General features: G+C 47.3%; 1 protein-coding gene across 5 annotated transcripts in view; it reads left to right on the top strand.

Moving 5' to 3' along the window:
* The window catches only part of SIL1 (SIL1 nucleotide exchange factor), an 83,969-nt gene that overhangs the window by 50,667 nt on the left and 13,258 nt on the right, over positions 1–20,044 (top strand). For all 5 annotated transcript variants that reach the window (XM_030458997.1, XM_030458998.1, XM_030458993.1 and 2 more), the window contains one exon: positions 1,186–1,307. In XM_030458997.1, coding sequence (XP_030314857.1) covers positions 1,186–1,307 — 122 coding nt within the window. The remainder of the gene's footprint in view (positions 1–1,185; positions 1,308–20,044) is intronic.

Genomic DNA, 20,044 nt, shown 5'->3' with positions numbered 1-20,044 from the left:
GAGATAAAAATAACAGTGAGCATGAAGTCACTGTCAACCAAGAGGGTGTTCAAGCTGGAGCATGGTGCCTGGGACCAACGTCCCCTGCACACCTTATGGTGTTTGTCCTGTCCCACCCCATCGCTGAAGCTGGGGAGCTCGGTTTGCCCAGCTGATAAATCATATTTAGGTTCTATTTCCATCTACCAACATATGCTGTTGTCTCCCTGTCTTACAGGGAGGAGAAATGTTGAAATTCCAAAACCACGGGTTTTTTGTTTGCTTGTTTTTTGAGCAGTCGATTCTGAGTGTTCATCAGATTTTCTTCAAACAAAAAGAAGAAGAATCTTTGAAAACTAAAATGCATTTTTCTGACTTTATATTGAGTTTTGTACTTGAAGCACTTGGTGCTGTTTCTCTAAAGTCTGTTTGTGAGCCACTTAGAGCCTTTTTCTAATCGAATTGCAGATGCCCATTGTGATTTTGTGCCCAGTTCAAGTCAAAGCCTACTGAATCCCCACTAATATTTAAATTTTTCTCTATTGACTCTTAGTCTGCTTCAGAAAAATCACTGCTCAGGCTGCCCTGTGGAGAAGCTCGTGGCTGACCCTTCCAGGTAGTGACTGGCTTCTTCCTTGTGAAGTTGTTAAGGAAAACCACCCAGGAGGGCAGAGGATGCTGCCCGGGTACCGATGCTGCCAGCAGGCTCTGAAACATCCCTCACTCCAGGTTCTACAATTACATCAATTCAGTAACTGCACTTACAAAACATACAATTCCCTGCATTCTCACTAATGCCTTCTCAAGTGAGAGAGCAAAGAATTTGGTTTGGTTTTGTTGTTTATGTTTTACATCACCGGATTTACCAAGTTTTTTATATTACCTAAATTCTCAACACAGCCATCCAGAATAGCTTTGATAGCTAATCGAAGTATTTGAGTTTTTAGCCATACCCTCTGCATGTGATAACAGCCACCCATCATCAAACTGTGCTTCTGCAGCTGTGGCATTGCTGCTCCCAGGCAGTTTTGTACAAAATTCAAACCACAGTGGTTCCCTCTTAATTTTTAATTCCTTTTAAAACTCAGCACCAGTTTGTCTAGGAGGGAAGAGATGCTGTGCTTTCCGAAGCCAGGCATTCTCCAGGAGTCCTAGGGTGGAATCTGGTCTGGGGGTTTGTACTGATGGGGCCCTGTTCTCTCCCAGGTGGACAATGCTAAGGATTTCCTCTCCATGGGTGGGCTCCAGCTGGTGATCCACGGGCTGAACAGCACCGAGGCCGTGCTGAAGGAGCACGCTGCTTTCGTCCTGGGAGCTGCCCTGTCCAGGTGAGCTCTCTCCCACCCAGCTTGGGAGGGTGAAAACTTGCCAAATTGCCTTCCCCTCTGCCTAACCCTTCCCTTGCAGCACCACTTATCCTGGTCAGCTTGTCAGTGTGTCCTCACCCTGCTCGTTAGACTTAACCAGCAGTAAGTCAGCGTGGAAGCAATGATTGTTGCTTGATTTCTTGTTCTTACAAAGTCCAAGGGGAATAGTTCTGCTTCCCCCTCTCTTCCCTTGACATAAGGAGAGCTGATTGCAGAAATATCTTGACTTTTCTGGTCTTCAGAGGGGGGTTTTATCCTGATGTGTGTGCTTCTGACCCACAGGCATGACCATAAGCAATATTGATCAGATATGGGGCTGGGAATGGGGTCAGCAGGCTGCATCAAGAAGAGATTGGTCTGAAGGTTGTTTGTGGTTCACTGGAAGGTGGCTGCTGCCTGAAGGAGCCCCAGATGGCCTCATGGTAGGGCACAGCATGTAGTGCTGCAGGTGGTACTGTGTGTTATCAGTGGGTTTCATTGGTGCTCCTTTTGCCTTACGGATTTTGGGGGCTTTTGGTGGGCGAGTGTTGCGCATTCAGGTGTGCAGAGGCTTTTAGAAATGGATGAAGCCAAACTTCAAGGACTAGGTGCAGAGTGAAGACTGAAGGTCAGGTCTGTTGTGTCTGCCTATTTCCATGTCTAAAAATACCTTTTGCACCATTATAAATTATTTATCACTTAGTCTAATATATGGTCTACAAACCTACATTTCTTCTGCAGTCTTGTATGTGATGCATTTAGTCGTCAGCATGAGTGAAGTGACATGGACAGCAGCAGGTACCCAGATTTACACCAGGGAAGGATCAGCAGATTCTGACTTCCTGATCACAAGGAAACTTTCACATCAGAAACACAAATGTGCTCTTCATATTCTGTGGTATCTTAATGTCTGAAGCAGTACTGTAGCTGTTTCCTTAAGTTCTTTAATACCAAGTAGACTCCTGATGATACGTTTTGTATAGAGAAAATCATACAGAGGCTCTAGAAACATTTGCAGGTAACTTGCAAAATGACAAGGGCTATTAAATCTCATCTTTCCTAATTTAGCTAATGTGACATGATCAAGACTCAAGAAATTAATTGTTTCAAGGTACGAGCGTGTAGCAGTGGCCACAAACCTAATGGTTTTATGCAGTATTCCTCAATTAATTGCAGATACTTTTCTTTGGACAGAAAGAAAGTCTCTTCTAAGATGACAATATTAAAATACTGCTTGGGAAACTTTGAGACCTTTTTTTTCTTTAAAGGACATTCTGACAGATGGTAATTTTGAGTGGTTTGGATGATGTATTATGTGAGAGCTCGGTTCCAAAACACAAGGAATATTATGCCTGTTTTTTGGGTTTGCTTTTTTCCCCCTTGCTGTGCTTAAGCTTTCTCAGTAGACACCTACATGCCAACTCATCTGCTTTGTGCTATCTGCTTAATTTGTTTGTTCATACATTTTCTCAGCTCACTCCGTGCTCCATTTAAACTGCCGCGGGCATTTGAAGTGCTTCACGCTAAAGCATTTTCTGATGTCTTTTGTTTTTCTGAGAGCTTGTTGTTCATTTCCTTCACTCAAAGCAGTTCTTCAGGGCCTCAGTAAGGTGGGTGGACTTTTCTAGTAAATGCCCAGAGGTGCCACAGCTCAGTGGGCTGTAGGATCACAATCTGATCTGTACTCGTGTGCCTGGGCTTGGTATCAGATCTGGATGCTGAGCCATTCCTGGACAAGAAGTGATGGTCTGCTGCTCACCAAGTGGGCCTGTGGCCACCTCCTTGGTCTCTTCAGCCAGGTTGGCTCAGGCCAGTGGTTTCAAGCCAGGCAAACCTTCCCAGAGGAAAATCAGGGCACGGTCATTACAGCTCCTCAGCCCAGCCTGGAGGTCATTAACTCCTGGCGTAGCTGAATCTGGAAAGAGGGAGTTTGGCATTGTCTGCAGGCAGGTTGCTTTATCCAGGAGAAAACCTGCATGAATGCTGAGCATCGGGTGGCATCCAGAACTTTTTAGCTTTTAAAAATATCCCGGGTCTTCTCCAGGTTGGCATGGTCTTCAACTCTGGTCAGGTAGCGAAGCAGGTAAGGGATGGAGCAACCAGCTGCATCACCCAGGCTGGCCAGGACCTGGCTCAGGGGTGTGCCTGTGCTGCAAACCCATTTGGGATAAAAGGGCTTTCAAGTGGAGCAGCTCTTTAACAGATGTTGGATCAGCAAAGATGGGAGGGAGGAGAAAGGAGGAGAGAATCATGGAATCATAGAATCATCACGGTTGAAAAGGACATTCAAGATCATTGAGAAAGCACAGCAAGGGGCAATGGAGGGTTACTCCCTCCTGATTTTGCTTCCATTTATTTGACTTAAACTGAACTTGAGAAACAGCTTTAATACAGGAGAGTTTGGTCCTCAGGGCCAAGGGTTCCAGGGTGCTGCCTGCACAGATTCTACCCTCCTGGTGTCCAGCTGCCCCTGAGACACTCTGCCTTGAGAGAGAGGGTGATCTGCTGTGCAGGAAATCAGGATCTCATCTCTTGTTTCTCTTTTGTGTCCTCTATTTTAGGCATTTGGGGTTTAATCACTGAGTGTGACCAAATCAAACATCGTTCCATCTGGCAGAGTGTTCTGAAGCCGTGCCCTTACTGCAACTCTGCCACCTCCTCACTGTCCTACTGCTTTTGAAACCTTTAACAAACTGTTTTCTGCTCAGCAATTTGCAAAAGTAAACTTCATCTGAACAATCCTCAAGTGCTCTGATTGCAAATAAAAGTTAAATGCACTAACAAAAATAATTGCTAGGCATGTGGGATTGTACATTTAGGTATCCATAATTCACTAACAGTATATGCCAATACACAGCATTATCTGGATTTTCAGTGATTGCATTAGCATAAAAGCATGTTAGCATTGGTGGTACTAACATTTAAATATATATAAGTATGAAATATTAAGATACAGCATTTTGGAGGCAAGTAAAACTACTGTCTGTAAAATGTTCTTGCCTGTTTTCTAAGGTACACTCCAGGATCTTTGGATGACAATCAGCATTCGTGCCATTGGGTCCAAACATTGCAAAAATGTCAATGCTTTATGCTAAGAGGAGCTATATTAAGCTAGGAAACATTGCTGATGAGAGAAGTGTCTTCTGATGTCCTCTAAGCTATTTACAGGCAGCATCTTCCTTTGTATTCACAGCTCAGCCAGGCCTCTGTGCAATCTAGATGTTTCACAGGACTGGAAGTGTTAGCCAGAAAGGATTATGCTTGTGATTAAAACCTCAATTTTAAAAAAACTTTACCTCCAGGAAACGTTTTTCCACACCAATAATTTGAACGTTTTAATATTTTGAAATAAAAGGATTTTTGTAATCCGTTTAGGAGAAGAATAATTTATGTCAAATGCATTCTTGAAGCTTTGTCCCAAATGCTCCCCTGTACACTTAGGGGTGAATTAGAGGTGAGGTTGGAGCCAAGTGAAACCACTGAGGCAAATAAAACCAGTTTACATTTTGTGGGGAGAGGGCAGAAAGTGCAAAAGGAGAGATTTCTGGTGTGGATTAAGTGGGAAGCCAGGAGGAAAGTCACTGCACAGCTGTGCTGAGAGCTTCATGGGGCTCTGGCCAGTCCTTTGAAGACCCAAGTGCTGTTCAAACTGGGTAGCCAGGGACAGGATCCCAAACTGGTGGTCTGGGCTTAGCAGGAACTGGGCAGTCTCAGCACAGCCTCTTCCAGCCAGCCCAGCACTACAGGGATCTCACTGTTCCCTGCTTTAACCTTGAGAGATGAAACAGATATTACAGGACTTGGTAAAGACCTGAGGGTGAACTCATCACAGGTAATAACTTGAGCATCATCTCGTGGAAGCACTTGAGAGCTTCCTAGATGTGATTTGCATCAGGGTTCTGCTTGTCTTAACCATTTCCATGAGATTAAAATCCCTTAAACTCTGTTGGTGTGCATCACAGACACTGAGCACCATTGTTCAGGGGTGCTGTCCCCCTGCCCCTGCTCAATCCGTTGGTGTTTCAGTGCTGTCTGTTCTCCCAGGGTTCAAAACCTCTGTGTTTTGTCAGGGAAACAGCAGCTTCTTCAGGATGTCTTTGACAAAGGAAAAAGCTGCCACCAGATATAACAGTTTTGAATTAAGTCCAGCTTCACAGTGAAACTGCTTGATGCTCACTGCTGTTAAATAACATTAAGGCCCAAGCAATAAATGCAGGAAAAGTGAAATTAAAGACCTTGCTTCAATGCTGTCTTGTAAGGACATAAGAATTTCTGGGCAGACAAATAAATCCAGTTAGTTTAACAAGCACTGTCCCTACCCATTTATTTCTAATCCATCTTCATGTTCTCCCCTTCCTTCTCCAGCTTCTCCTTGTACATCCCATAGTCTCTGTCCATTTTCACTGTTTGCCAAGGCTGTGTGTTTCCCACCTCCCAGACAATAATTTGAGCTCCAACTCCCTGCCCGCTTGTAATTCCTTGCTTTGTAGATTGTCTCTTCTATTTGTATTTGAACTCCTGACTTATGTGAAGTTATCAGCCTCAGTGCACTTAATTTCAAATTAATTTGATTGGGTCACCTCCTTTTTTTTTTTTTTCTGTAATAATAATGAACTCAACCTATTTAGCCTTTCCCCATTATGAATAACCTTAACAAAAACTGCAGTGCAGTATAAAACCCTGTTTCATCATTATGGTTAATTACACAGAAGAATAAATCCCTAAACATTTTTCAGCCTCTGAAATCTTAACAAGAAAGTGTAATTAAGAATTAAATAGTAAACTGCCATCCTTGAGCTCTCAGGAAGGCAAGGCAAGCAGACCCCACGAGAAAAACCTGGATTCCAAGGTTTGCTCCTGCACCAAATGCTTTGGGAGTGTCAGTGCTGGGGAGATGCTGACATCTGGAAGCTGGCAGGGTGCAGCAGGGCAGGGTTGGGTGCTCATCAACAAACTTGGGACCCTGTGGGGTTGGGTTCAGGCTCAGGCTGTTGTCACTTTTGCCAAAGGTCAAGTTACCCCTTCCAAGGGTCTGGCTTGGACCCTTTTGTCTGTGTAAAATCCATTGTTTCTGTCTCTTCTTAGAATCACAGAATGGTTTGGGTTGGGAGGGACCTTAAAGATCATCAAAATCCAGCTCTCCTGCATGGTCAGGGACACCTCCCACCAGCCCAGGTTGCTCCAAGCCTCATCCATCCTGGGCTTGGACACTGCCAGGGATGGGGCAGCCACAGCTTCTCTGGGCAACCAGGGGCTCAGCACCTTCACACCAAAGCATTTCTTCCTAATGTCTAACCTAAATCTCCCCTATTCCAGCTAGAAACCATTAATCTCCCCAGTACATACTGGCCAGCTTACCAAGGGCCTGACTTGTGTCAGGCACAAGCACTTTGAAACCTCATTCTTGTCTAGTAAATGCTCTCTGTTAAGGCATTTGGTTTATCATGGTGGTTTCCATTTAAAATGTGCATTTGGACTGATGACCTAATCACTTTTTGAAATTAAAAACAAAATAAACCACACTGCAGCCCAAGCTTGGTGTGTCTCAGCATAAACCTGTTGTCATTGTTGGACTCAATACATACGCCAGTCTTCAGCTGCTATTTATTCATCATCCATGTTCTCTGTTTATCCTTTTTACTGCAGCCTGTGCACTCAGCTAATGGCTTCACAAGCTTCAAAGATTTCCCTGCCTGACACCTCCATTATGTTCCTGACCTGCTGTGTCTCTCCTGTGTGGTGTTCCCCATGTTCCCTCCCAGCAATAGGTGTGAAACCTCCACTCAATGCAGAGCAAAGCGCTGGCTGTGCCTGCTCTTTAATCACAGCAGAGGGAGGGGGGAGGCTGGAGCAGCCCGTGGTTCACAGAAAGGGGGTTGGAAAAGTGTATTGGAGAGAACAAAGCAGCCAAGAATTGGAAGAGAGACATTGAGGACAGGAGATGGAGGATCCAGCCTCAGTTTTTAGGTACCGGCTCCCAGCAGGGTTTGGGGTGGACAGGACTGAACCAGGATTAGGGTTTCAGACTGGAAGTTAGGAAAAAATTGTTCAAAGAAAGAGTGGTCAGGGACTGGAATAGGCTGCCCAGGGAGGTGGTGGAGTCACCATCCCTGGATGTGTTTAAGGGTCGATTAGATGTGGTGTTGGGGGATACGGCTTAAGGGAGAACTTTGTAGATGCTGGTTGGACTTGATGAGCCCAAAGGTCTTTTCCAAGCTGAATGATTCGATTATTCACAGCTATTCCCTGAGCTTCTCCAGGAGGATCCAGGTCCTATCTCTTCCTTTGCAGGTCTTGCTGCCTACACTCTCCTGCCCTTCCCCTGACTGTGCCTTTTGTTGGATCTTGTTGCTGGCAAGCAATCCAGGCAAACTTGCCGTGTGAGTGGCTTTCAGAAGGGCCTTGGGGGGTTGCTCCTGCCTTTCCTGAGCTGCCTTTTGAGTTTAGCTGCATTTACTCACTGTTCCTCTGCTGTTCCCCTGCTCTTCCTTGAAGAGGAAGGTAGAGCTGCTGGACCCGAAGCTTGCACAGGAGGCAAAATAACTTTGGCCAACCAGCCACAGGTTTTCACAGCATCTCAGCCTGGCTCTTGCTGGTCTTGATGGAAGCAGAACTTTGTTGCCAGGCTGGCATCATCCAGCCTACATGTTCTCCTAACAGTGTTTTGATAAGTTTTTCCTCATCTGTGTCTTCATGTGCTTTAAGGTTCATTGAAACAGTTGGTTATTCATCCATGAAGACAGTTCCTCAGGTCTTCCACCAGCTTGCTGCCAACCTCTGCCCCTTCAAGGCTCTCCAAGTGTTTGAAAAGGGTGATGCTCTGCAGAGAAACACCACAGCAGCTTACTGGAAATTATCTCTTTCTGAAGAAATTCATCATCATGGTTGACCACTTGCACTTCCTCAGTTGCTGACAGACTTCTCGTGAACTGGGTTTTGACCTCTATTTTAGATGGTCCTATTTCTGCTTACATAATGTCCATCAGAGGCCCTTGGAGTTGCCTGGCATGTTTTGGAAGGAGGTCTCTCTCTTTGCCTGGCTTGGCTATCTGGGAACCTGTGTGTCCCTCTGAGCCCTGGCAGTCAGGACAGCTCTCTGTGGCCATGAGACATCCCCAGGAAGGTGGATCACGGAGCAGCCCCCTCCTCACAGGGCGGCTTGAAGTCATCACACAAGCTGGAGAACTCTATCACAGCTGCTTCCTACCAAATCTTAGCCCCTTGATGCCACTGCATGAGACCTGAATAGATTTTAAAACTAATTTGCTGCTCAGAGCATCAATAGATGTACGTCACTCACCCTTTCTGCTGCATTTAATGAGTTTCCAAGGTACTGCAGCCAGTTCCAGAAGGCAGCCATCAAATGATGCTTCCATCAGGAGCACCAGGCTGTCCCTCCAGCACACAGCAGTCCTCACACAGTCTCTCTGTCTGTCTCTCTGGAATTTAGCATCACATGATTTCTTGCAACCAGCTTTTGCAGACTGTCTCTGTTTTTTTTTCTAAACACCCTGAAAATGAGGGATGGGAAAGAAAAAGGCCTTTTCCTGCAATCACATACTGTTAGCTGGAGCCCAGGCAATATGTGGGTCACAGTAGCTCTCCTGTCACATTGCTGCTCTCCACCTTCATGACTCTGTCTCATTTATTCCCTCCTGTTGCCCTGCTGTACCTCTCCCCTTCTGTTAATCATCTTGAAGCTGGCCCTTGCTCTGAGCATCCCTCCCTGCTGCAGGCTCAGCTGTCTCCCAGGCAGGACAAGATCTTTACAGGGATGAGGAGAGAGTTGGTGCCTCTGGACCCATAGCCAGGAGATGATGATGATGATGGGCACGGCTCCGCAGTGGCTGTTTGGAGGGACAGGTCGTTAATCCTCAGCTCCAGCTGCCAAGATCAATAATTAGGGCTGCTGCTTTGTATAAACCAGCAGACCAACAGAGGAATTGCCTTATTAGAGCAGACAGGCAGACCTGGCTGGTAGGGAAGTCCCCGTGGCTGCATTTTGTAGAGGTAGGAAGAGAAAACCCAGGGTGGTAATGGCATGGGAACATGCAGATGGGATTTCCCTAAGCCTTCAACAGCTAAAACCTGCCATATGTGATGGACCACAAGGGTTCTTGGGGTTTTATCTGTTTCTGACATTGCAAGGATTGGAAAGGGTGTCTGGATTCCAGTCCATGCCTGGTGCAGCAGGGTGTCTGCTGCCAGGATCCCTTTGGTTGGCAGCTGCACATGTGAGAGCTTCTAATACCCCTCTGCATGTTCCTCACCTCCCTTTGGAAGCAAATTGTGTTACATTTCCATACAACCTCTACCATGAAAACCTGTAAATATGATTTTAGAGTGTTTGCATGTCTTGCAACAAGCAGGAATTCACTGAAGCTGTTTTCCAAATTAATACCTCACTGCTTTTACTTAACAGGATCTTTTTCTAAGCTGAGAGTGGTAACTAGACTGAAATTTTCTTTCTTAAGAATGTATTTTCCTCTTAGGCACTTCATATTGAAATCTGTCTTAATTTCAGTTCAGCTAGTGTGTGAAAACACAGGGTGAGGCATTATTAATCCCTGAAGGAATCAAGACAGATGGAGCCCAAAATAGAATTGGTTTTATGATTAATTGAAACCTTCAAGAGTGGAATTGAGTTAGGGCTTGGTCCTACCTCATCAGTGTCTGGAGATCATTTCAGCTGGCATGGATCTCCAGGAGCTCAGTGGTAGAAATACAGATGTCACTTTGTAGAGCCAGCCCTGGGTTGTCCCCCTTGGCTTGGGACCTGTTGCTGGGCGAGAGCACAGGGGGGACCAACTGGTGGGAGCAGTGTGCAGGTCAGGGTGACAGGAGGGGACTGAAGGAGCTGTTGGGGTGCTTGGCATGTGATGAGGTGCTTTAGTGATGAGGTCCTTTAGTCCTGAGCTGCTGTTCCTGGCCTTGAGCTTCCTGCAGCTGTGCCCGATGTGATGGGGAGCAGGGCTGGGAGGAGGGGAATGTTTAGAGGCATGCTCCAAAAAGCACAGGAGCAGAGATGTGGAAGTGGGGAAGTGGCGTGGAATTTGGGGGGACAGGGAGTTCAGGCTCTTCTCCAAGCTTCTGCTCCACGTGTCCCCTTGGAAGCTGTGGTTTCACATCCTTGTGAGATGTGGAAGGTGGATCTGCCCCTTGAAAGGGAGTAGTGGGGAGATACCAGGTGGTGTTATCTGCACTGGCTTTGGCACTAGCGTATGTTTCTGGAGCCTCTAGCCACAGATCTTTACAGCCTTTCTGATGTGCCTGCTGGAAAGGAGAAAGAGAAGATGTTGCTGTAGCCCTCAGATTCATCCCTTGACCTTGCTTGCGTAGGCAGCAAGTTGTGAGCAGCCGCAGAGTTGGGGAGAAGCAGCAAGTGAAGGCAGAGGTGCTTTGCAAAGGCCAAACCAGATCAGTTATGTGGTTATGCCAACGTGTCTGTCTGGAGAGAGTACAGAGGGAATGGTTAAGTGTGATTGATGGTGGCACCCCCAGGAGATGGCTCTGTGGCTGTGACCTTCCCTCTGCAGAGGGTTGTGCTGGCACTTGCTGAAGAGGGGATTGGGGTTGCCTCCACCTTAGGTAGCTGAATGAGGTGGGGGCTCTGAAATAATTTAAAGCAGGTTTTGATGTAGAAAGTTGATGTTGCCTGTGGAGATCATAGTTTCAAGTGTACAAACTGGGCCCATGCTTGCCTGGTCTGTGGTACCCTGAACCCATCTTCCTGAGGCAAAATGGATAAGGAGCAGCATCCTTGGTTGCACATCAGCTGGGAAGAAGGTACAGAGGAACACAGCTCTTGGGTGCAGCCAGGAGGGTCTTTCATCCCTTTCTGCAGTGCAGCACCAGTGCTCCAGAGCTAAGACCTTGACTCAGACCTTGTTAATTTGTCCTAATGAGTAGTGTAGGTTTGCTGCAGATGAGCTGATACTGCTCATTTATGAGGAGCTGGGCAGACATCTCTTGTTCATTTATTCTGACAAGGGCAAGTTGGTTTTTATTGTCTCTGATCTCCCCTAGCACAGCAGCATGTTTTCCCAGGTGTGTTTTGTAAAGGGGGGAAAGCTCCACGCTGGGAGCTCTTTCTGCAGGACCTAGCCAGGAAAATCTTAGAGAAATAGTATCAGGCTGCTGTGGATTTTCTTTTCCTGGGGCCTCTGGGGATTGCAGCCCCAGCAGATTGTGGATTAGTGGATGGGGAATTAGAAATGCATTTTTCATTCTTGTTTTACACACTAATGAACTGACAAATTTAATTTCTTTAAATCTGGCTACTTTAGCTATAGTGAGTGAAGTCATCTTCTGTCTCTTTTGGTAACTTGGCAAAGGCTGAATTGTGACCTCTGTGGGTGTCAGTGTCCCAGTTCAGTTCTTTGTCTTCATGTTAGGACAGGGCAGTCTGTGAGAGAGCCCATCACCCATGGGTGCTCTGGGCAGTGTGGTGGTTCAGAGGGCACCAGCAGCCAGGTATCACTATGCCAGTGCAAAGAGGTGAACTGGAGCCCCAGGGAGCAGGTTGGTGGCCCCACTTTTGGTGTCTGAGCCAGCCTAGGTGTCCCTGGACTCAGGTCTGCTGGGCAGACATGCCTGTGAAGCTCAGTGCTCTGCAGCTGAACAAGCTCTGCTGCAGGGACAAGCTGTGCTTGGCTTCTATCAAACACATTTTTCTTGCCCTTGGGCTCATTCCTGTGAATGAAGCTGAGGGTCTTCCTCCTTCCCCTTTGGATCCCTCTGTGGGGAGGGTCCCAATGCTTTGGGCAGCCTCCTCCTCTGTAATTTGTGCAGCAGCAGATGCAGAGGCTGCAGCAGGCTCCACGTGCCTCTCCTTCAGCTGCACTCTTCTTCAGGGCTTGTGGTATGCACCTCCCTTCCCAGAACCTGTGCCAGGGACACCACAGAGCAAAGAAAAGCCTTGATGTTGTTAAAAGCCCTAACGGGGGCCTGGTCTGCAGGGGGAAACCAGCTCCATCATTACCCACTCACTCTGCAGAGCTTTACATGAGAGCTGAACAAAACGGCCTTGGCTCGACAGAGCTGGCTTTGTTCCTTCACTTGGGGATGCTGAAAGTGGGTCTGAAAGGTGGCCCGGCTCTCCAGGGGAACCACCAGCACCCCCAGCTCCACTGCCAGGCCTGGAGGAGAGGGCTTGGGGCATCCTTTGCTCCCCTTGACTGGTGGCGAATGGATTTATGGGTTGTGCTCCTAATATCTTGATTAACAATTAACATGATGGAACGGGGAAATACATCTTGTTTCTCTCCCCCTGAATCCGACAGGTGAGGATGTATGGTTCCTGGTTGATTGCTGTGCCTTGTTATGGGCTATTTACAACTGATTGGAAAGCAGAGGCTTTGTATGAAGAGGAGACCTTTAATCTTCTGGCAGAGCTGAGTGCATTTCCCTCCGGGAAGCGTTCCTTCTCTTCTGCTTATCTCTGACTCCCACTTTAAACTTGAACCTGGCAGAGACCAGAGAAAAGGCAGGATCAAAGCAAAAATAATTGGGATCTCTGGCTTCTGTGGGCAGTCTGAACCCGTTATTCCTACTTACTGACTAGTTATTCCTAAATAACTCTTGTGAGAGACAATTCAGCAGTTGCAGTATCTTCTTGATGAAAGGCACTCAGATGCAATAACCATGGCAACAGTTGCTGAGGGCTGGCACAGAGACGTGCTCTGTAAAGGACAATGGGCCCAACTTCACTGACAAATGACCCCATAATGCACCAAGGAGGTGATGCGTGGTGAGCTCAGGGTCCTGCTTGTTGTCCTGGTGGGGATGCAGCCACATGTGCTGTGCTGGAGGTGCAGGTTGCCCCAGTACACCCAGTAACAAGCTGTGCTTCATCAGTGGTGGCCTTCTCCCCCCTCGAGTTGACAGGGGAGCTCATCATCTGAAAGCTGAGGGGGAAGCATGGAGACACTCCATCAGGGAGGAAACATCAGGGGGACAGGACACATCACCTCTCATCCCAGAGGCACAAATGATTTCCCAGGGTTTGTCTGCTCTGGGAAGGACTGTGTTGATCTTCACCCATCAGCCTGTTTGGTGCCACAGGCACGTACTGATAATCAACACTTGACAGGTCTCATTTCAGAGCTACTCCTTTGCAAGCCATCCTCCAGACCTGAAGATGGCTCTGGTCTGAATCTCAGGTCAGGAGCACCTTGGGTTATGAGATCAAGGCCTCTCAAATAGCTTTGTGGAGAGATCGTGTTACTTTTATGAGGCAAGGTTCTCTCTCCATCTTATTTAATTGGACACTTTATAAGCCTGAAAAGTAAGAGAAGGAAACTCTTTAATGTTCACCAGAAGAAAAGAGAAGCTTGCTCAAAGGCAGGATTAGTTTTACAGCTTTCCGAGAAGGAGGCAGTAAATACTCCACCTCTGCTTAATAATAATAATAACAGGCAGGCTAAGTATCTCTAAAAATATAAAATAATATGATCCTGTTTGGAATAGTCAACACCCTTGTCAGCCTGCTGCCATCTCTGCAAACAAGTCTCGCTAGAGATTCTGGGCATGCTTTTCAATGGCTGGGAGCAGCTGGATCTTCTTTGACTTCAGTGGAAAGTCTGAGTGCTTGGCATGGTGGCAAACCAAGCCTCTTCCTTTCTGCTTCAAATTGGGTCTTGATTCTAAGTGAGATGAATTTTCTCCTCCTGATAATTCTGTGCATCTGAAGTGATTACAGCTCGGCGTGAGTGCTCTTTTCGGAGATTTGAATGCAGCGTTTTCTTCCGTCTTAAAAAAGGTTCCTCCAACCCATATCATTCTGGAGAAGAGGGGCCAAAAATAAATCCTGGTGGAAGCCATTTCATCTTCCTCTGCAGATGAGAGATTAAAACTTTTTTATTTTTGTAAAATGCAGACCAAGGAGGGGAAGGTAAATGGGAAAACTTGTGTTGAGGTTTTGGCTCGTGGCGATGTGCTGCTCTGTTCTTTGGTGCTGGTGAGCAGTGGTATTATTTGGAGTTCTTCGAGAGTGATCTTGAATGTTTGCTTAACTCCACTAAAAATAGTCACCACCCTCTTCTCCTAATAGGCAGCATTTGTCACACTGATTCATTTCCTCTCCAAACTGAGTTTCCTTCATGAATATTCATCTCCACTCCCCAGGAATCTGCCTTGTCCTCCCAAGTTGTACTCACGGCGGCGACCGTGCTGTAGCGATGTGAGTCCACCTTGCAGAGCTCACCCCCAAATTCCTGGCTCGAGCTGGCAAAATGTTGCCCTACCAACAGCTCTCATTGATTTCTGCCTCCTCTGTGGGCTGGGATTGCTCATTATCCCTCTGGATGAGACCCTTAACGAGTCTCTCCTTCCTGTTGTCATAGCAGCATGACGTTGCCCGGCACAGTGAAGTCTCTGTCACTGTTAATTGTGAGATGGGAGGATCAGCTTGGCAGTTGTTCTAGTGGGGATTAGGCCAAAAGGTCCCTTCTGAACTGTGATGAATGTAGTTGCCTTCAGAAGACACTAGGACTTGGTAGTTGTGCAAAATTTCTGAAGAGGGAGAGGTCTCCAGCGAGGAGAGGGACAGTCCTTACAGTGCTCTTCCCCTTCATGCTCAGCTGTCACTTAAAGCAGGAGAAAAACAACCTGAAATTCCAGAGGGGGGAGTATAAAACCCAAGTTATTAATGGTTAAGGAAGTCTATAAGTACCTCAGGCCTTCTAATCTTGGAGGTCCAAAGAAGATTGAAGGTCCCTGCTACTGTCACACTCCAAGATGTTGCTGGAATAGGAGAAATCTGCTGCTACTTGGTCAGTGTTGAGGCAGCAAAGGGCTGATGGAGGTGGAGGAACATGAGGCCAGCAGAGCTGCTGGACTGTGCACCTTTAGCTCCTTGGCCAGTGGGTGCATGAGGAGGTGTGTATGGACTGTATCTGTAGGGTGATAGGTGACTGGGTGTTTTGCTCAGCAGGGACTAAGGAGAATTCTTGGACTCATAGATTATAGGATGGTTTGGGTTGGAACAACCTTAAAGATCATCCAGTTCCAACCTTCCTGCAGTGGGCAGGGACACCTCCCATGAGCTGATGTTTCCTCAAGCCCCATCCAACCTTCAGCACTGCTAGGGATGGGGCAGCCACAGCTTCTGGGGCCATCCTGGGCCTCACCACCCTCACTTGTGCACTGGGACAAGTGCAGTGCCAGTGGTGTGGTGACATGGACATCTGATGTGTGTTAGGGGGGCTGGGAGTCTCCCACTCCTGCATGGTGCCTTCCAGCACATCAGGCTGCAGGTCTTCTCCCTGACAGTCATTCCATCCTCACCTTGCAACCATGCTAAAGTAATTTAAAGATGAAAATTGACAGTATCTCAACAGGATATTGTCTGCTGGGCTTGTGAGGACCACCCAGTGAGCAGACTTGTGTTGCCATCTGGGTCTTTGCTGCCAAGAAGACCATGTTGATTTTCAGCCATGTGCCAGAAGAGTTTTTTAGGGCTTGCTGTGGTGTTGTGGGGGAGAAATGACCTCGCCACACCTTCCATCCTGTATTGGCATGTTGTGGTGAGACGTAGCCACGGCTGGCTGGAGAGGGCAGAGAGAGGTAGACAGCCATTTGGTTTGTGATGATGCCATCATTAACTGTTTGGACCTGTCCAAGACATTGGGTCAGCATCTCTGTTCTCATTTGCCAAGCAGTGGGAGGACCAATGTCACCTCCAGGGATGACAGGTCACCTGGAGGCTCAGCAGAGGCAGGGAACAAGGCCTGTATGGACATTTACTCTGTTTCCCATGTGCTGAGGGGTAGGGATCAGCTGGTCCTTTTCCCAAATGCCTTCTCTATTAATAACACAGAATTACCCTCTGTCTGTGTCACTGGGCTGACTCCAAACCCCTGAAGTGAAGCCAAAGTCATCCCTGACCTAACCACAGACACATTCAGCTAGATTGAAAAGAATTATTAAAAAAAAATCCTTACCTCCCTCAAAACCTCCCCAAATCAAAATTTCAACTGGCCAAGCCCTGCAAATGGGTTTTTGTTTTGTTTTTGGTTTTTGTGTGTGTGTGTGCAGTCAGGAGCCAGATTTCTACAGGCTGGCTTTGGTTTGTACAGGGTTTATTATAGGCATGAATAATTGCTGGCACCGCGTTGCCACTGCTGTTGTTTGCTCTTACAGTTTAGGCCAATTACATGTGTAAGCCCCTGATTTACAAGCAAAAGCAGAACGAAAGTAGCTTTGTGGCCTATATTTCAAGAGCAAGTAATGGCTCCACAGTCAGCTGTAGGTCCCCAGATCTGTGCCATGAAAATGGGGAGGTCCAGTGCCATAAACGAGCTGGCCCAGATTATCCGTGCCTTTCCGTGACACGTGTGCTGTCACAGCACAGTGTGAAGGACATAAACATGGCTGAGCATTTTGAGGATGGGGAGCTTGCCCAGAATTGCTTTCCCACAGCAAGAGGAGTTGGGGAGTTTTCAGAAAAAACACACAAAATAGGGAGAATTTGGAGCTAAACATAATGGTTTGGGAAGATGGACTCAAGCCAAGCCCATCCAGGTCTTATTTCCCAACATGATGATAGGGTTGTCTCCAACTCTTACTGTCCAATGAGCCCTCCTTGGGGAGAAGAATAGGTGACATGCAGAGCAGAGTTTCAAACTGATCAGTTGAGGTCAACCTGAGAATTTTCTCTTGCTTTTGGAGTGGGCAGGAGGTTGAATGGCTGCTGCTCAGACAGGTCATGTCAGCCATCATACCTTTGACATGGACTCTGCATTGCCCATCCTGGTGGGATGTCCCACCTTGCTCTGCAGGTACCTCTCCATACCATCAGCTCTGAGGTAGGGTAAGAGCCAGCCCATAAGGTTGTGGAGGATGAAGAGCTGTGCTGAACCTCCTTGGACTGGTGGCAAGCTGGTGTCCTCACTACTGGGGGGTCCCGAAAGGGCAGGATGTGAGTCAGGGCAGAAGGAGGAAGAATGTTTGTGGTCGCTGATCTCATCGTCACAAATCAGTGGTGGATACTGTCTGTGGGAGGAAGCAGCAGCTCTGCTGGGCAGGAGGCCAGCTTTTCACACTCCAGGGGATGGCCAAGAGAGGATGATGCACTCGGGTTGTTAGTGGTGAGCACAGCGCAGGCGGCTTCTCATCTCACAGGGTTTGTGTGCTCAGCTGGAGGCTGTGGCATCTTCCTTTGTGTTAAACTGCCCAAAATCAACCTGACTGCTGTGTGCTGAGCTGGCGGACGTTGGCAAGGAGACCCCCCCCACCAGCTTGGCATTGGGTGCTCCCATGTGGAGTCATGAACATCCATCCGGGCAGGAAGCAGCTGTTTAGGGCCATGGCTTTCTGAAGTGATTTCCTTAAGCATCTGCATCTTCTGAAGGTACATACAGCACCCCAAGGGCAGGTGGACCACCTGGCTGCGTGCACCATGCCCTTAGCAGGTCCACTGGGCAGTGGCTCTCCCCAGGACAAGGCATATGGAAACACAGCCCCAGATTTGTTTACTAGTTGGGAGCAATGGGGGTTGTGCATCCCAGTTGCCAGTAACTGGCAAGTCTTCTCTCCTGTGCCTTCCCAGCACACGTGTGAACTTCTGGTTGTGTCACCTCCTCATCCTCTCTCCAGGAGGTCAAGCAGGAAGCCATCAGCACAGCTCACATTTGTCTTTCTGCAGCTCCGGAGCGTTGAACAAATCGCACCCTGCTTCCTCCTTCACCCTTCACACCCAAGCTGTTCCTGGATCCAGGCAGCTCATCATCTGTGACATCTTTCACAGCTTTCTTCTGCCCTGGTGATTAAGCCCTTATCCTTCTGCCTTGCAGAACCTACCTCTGGTGGCCCTGCCATTGCTCTCCTTCACAGAGACAGTGTCTATCTCATGATCTTCCTGGCTTTTCCTGACTATTTCGTGTCCAGGCAAAGTCTGTCTGTTGGTTCCCTTTTCCATGGGAGGTGATGAGGGCTTCTTCTCTTTGCCTTTAGGCTCATTAAAACTTAATTGGCACATCTGCTGTCAAGGTATCTGTGCCCCCATCCATCAGTGATGTAGGATACTCTGTTGAAATTCCCCTCTCCTTGCAAAATTATCTTACTTCACTGCATCTTTTATGCAAAAAGTTCCCTTCTGAATGTGCTTCCCTCTCCAGCCTTTTCTGAGCATCTAGTGTACCTTTGGGACCTGCCATAGCTTTGTTTCTTTTAGATGCACATTAATCCATTGCATTAGTAATGCTTTATTAGCCAATTTGGTCAGTTTAACTTCTTGACAGCTTGCTTCAGGCACTTGTGTTTTCTTAACCCTCTCTCTGAAGATGAGATCCACATCCCATAGCTTCAGTTTTCATTCACAAGTCCACCTGAGGTGTAACTATCCAGGCTCCATCTCCAACCAGGGAGAAGAGATGTCTTTAAGAGACAGATCCCCCCGCTGCAAGACAGGAGTCAGACAGCTTCATCTCTCATGGGGTAAATCATCATTTCTGCTCACTGCTGGTTACCAGGAATTCCTCAGACACATTGCAAAATAGATGCAGCCCCCTTTAGAGCTAATCTAAAACCTTGCACTGTGGACTTGCCTTTTTGGATTAACCTGGGCAGATCTTGTGGAAACACAGGAACAGTGGTTGGGTCTCCAGGGGTGTTCAGACCACAGGTTGGGAGCTCAACTGTGGCAGCTCACTGGTGCTAGATATCTTAATTTTAGGTGTTTGCTGTTAAGTGAGATGAATCTGTCACTTTGGAAGGTGTGGAGAAATGTTTCCATCTTATTTCGTATTTAGAAAATAAAAAGGTATATAGCGAATGTTTAAAAACCAAGAATGCCAGTAATAACAGTAATTATAGGTGGGTGCAATTTTCCTTTATCTTTTAACTGAGGCTGCTAGGAAAATTCCTGCTGTGCTGATATTTGGCAGGGACACGATGCGAGTACCTGCTTGTCGCTGAAAAATGCTGTTGTATTTTTAATGACCATCAGCAGCACAACCTTGAGTTTTTATTTTTTATTTTTTATTTAAATGTCATCCTAAATGTAGCAGTTCCAGCCTCCTCTGCTGTGGTGTGTGGGTGTCTGAGCAGGGATGAATCAGAAAGCAGAAAGAATTGCTGGTGCTTTCTGTGACTCCCAAGTTTTCCTTGAGGGCTTCCTACCCAGGAATTAACTTGGGGGGTCCATGGGCTGTATTGCAGCATGGCAGCCCCTGCTCCCTCCTGCCTGTCCCCCCTCTGCTGATGCCTGATTAAGTTGTTTGATGTTGAATGGCTTTGCTAGGTTTCTCCACCAGGAGTTGGTGTTCCATGGGTTGTGCTTTCTGTTTATGGAAAAGAGATAAATAAATGAAAAAGGTAAAAAAATATGGTTTTCCAGCTCTCGTAGATGCAGCTTTTTCTCTGCCTGGAAGCTTTCCCCAGGCTTCACTTTGGGAGCTGAAACTTGGGCTTGGCATTGGCCAGGTGGTGATTTGCTGTTGCAAATGGAGCAAAGCCTCAGTTTTGAATCATGACTCAGTGAAACAAATCTCCTTTGCTTGTCTGAACCAATTCTAAGGGCACCAGTAAACCCAGTGGGACAAGGAGCAGCCAGAGTTTAAACCATGACATTGCAGTGGGAGTGATGCTCCCGTGATCCTGCATCTTCCCTTCCCTTTGGAGGAGCTGGGGGAGGCAGGGGGGATATTGAGGCTCATCAGCCAAGGAGCTTGTTGGAGAGCAATCCATCCCATCAGGGCATCCCACTCGGGGGTGCTCAG

This window comes from Calypte anna, chromosome 13 (assembly GCF_003957555.1).
Source record: "Calypte anna isolate BGI_N300 chromosome 13, bCalAnn1_v1.p, whole genome shotgun sequence".
Lineage (NCBI taxonomy): Eukaryota > Metazoa > Chordata > Aves > Apodiformes > Trochilidae > Calypte > Calypte anna.
The sequence above is the reverse complement of the archived record's forward strand: the minus strand, read 5'-3'. Positions and strand labels throughout refer to the sequence as shown.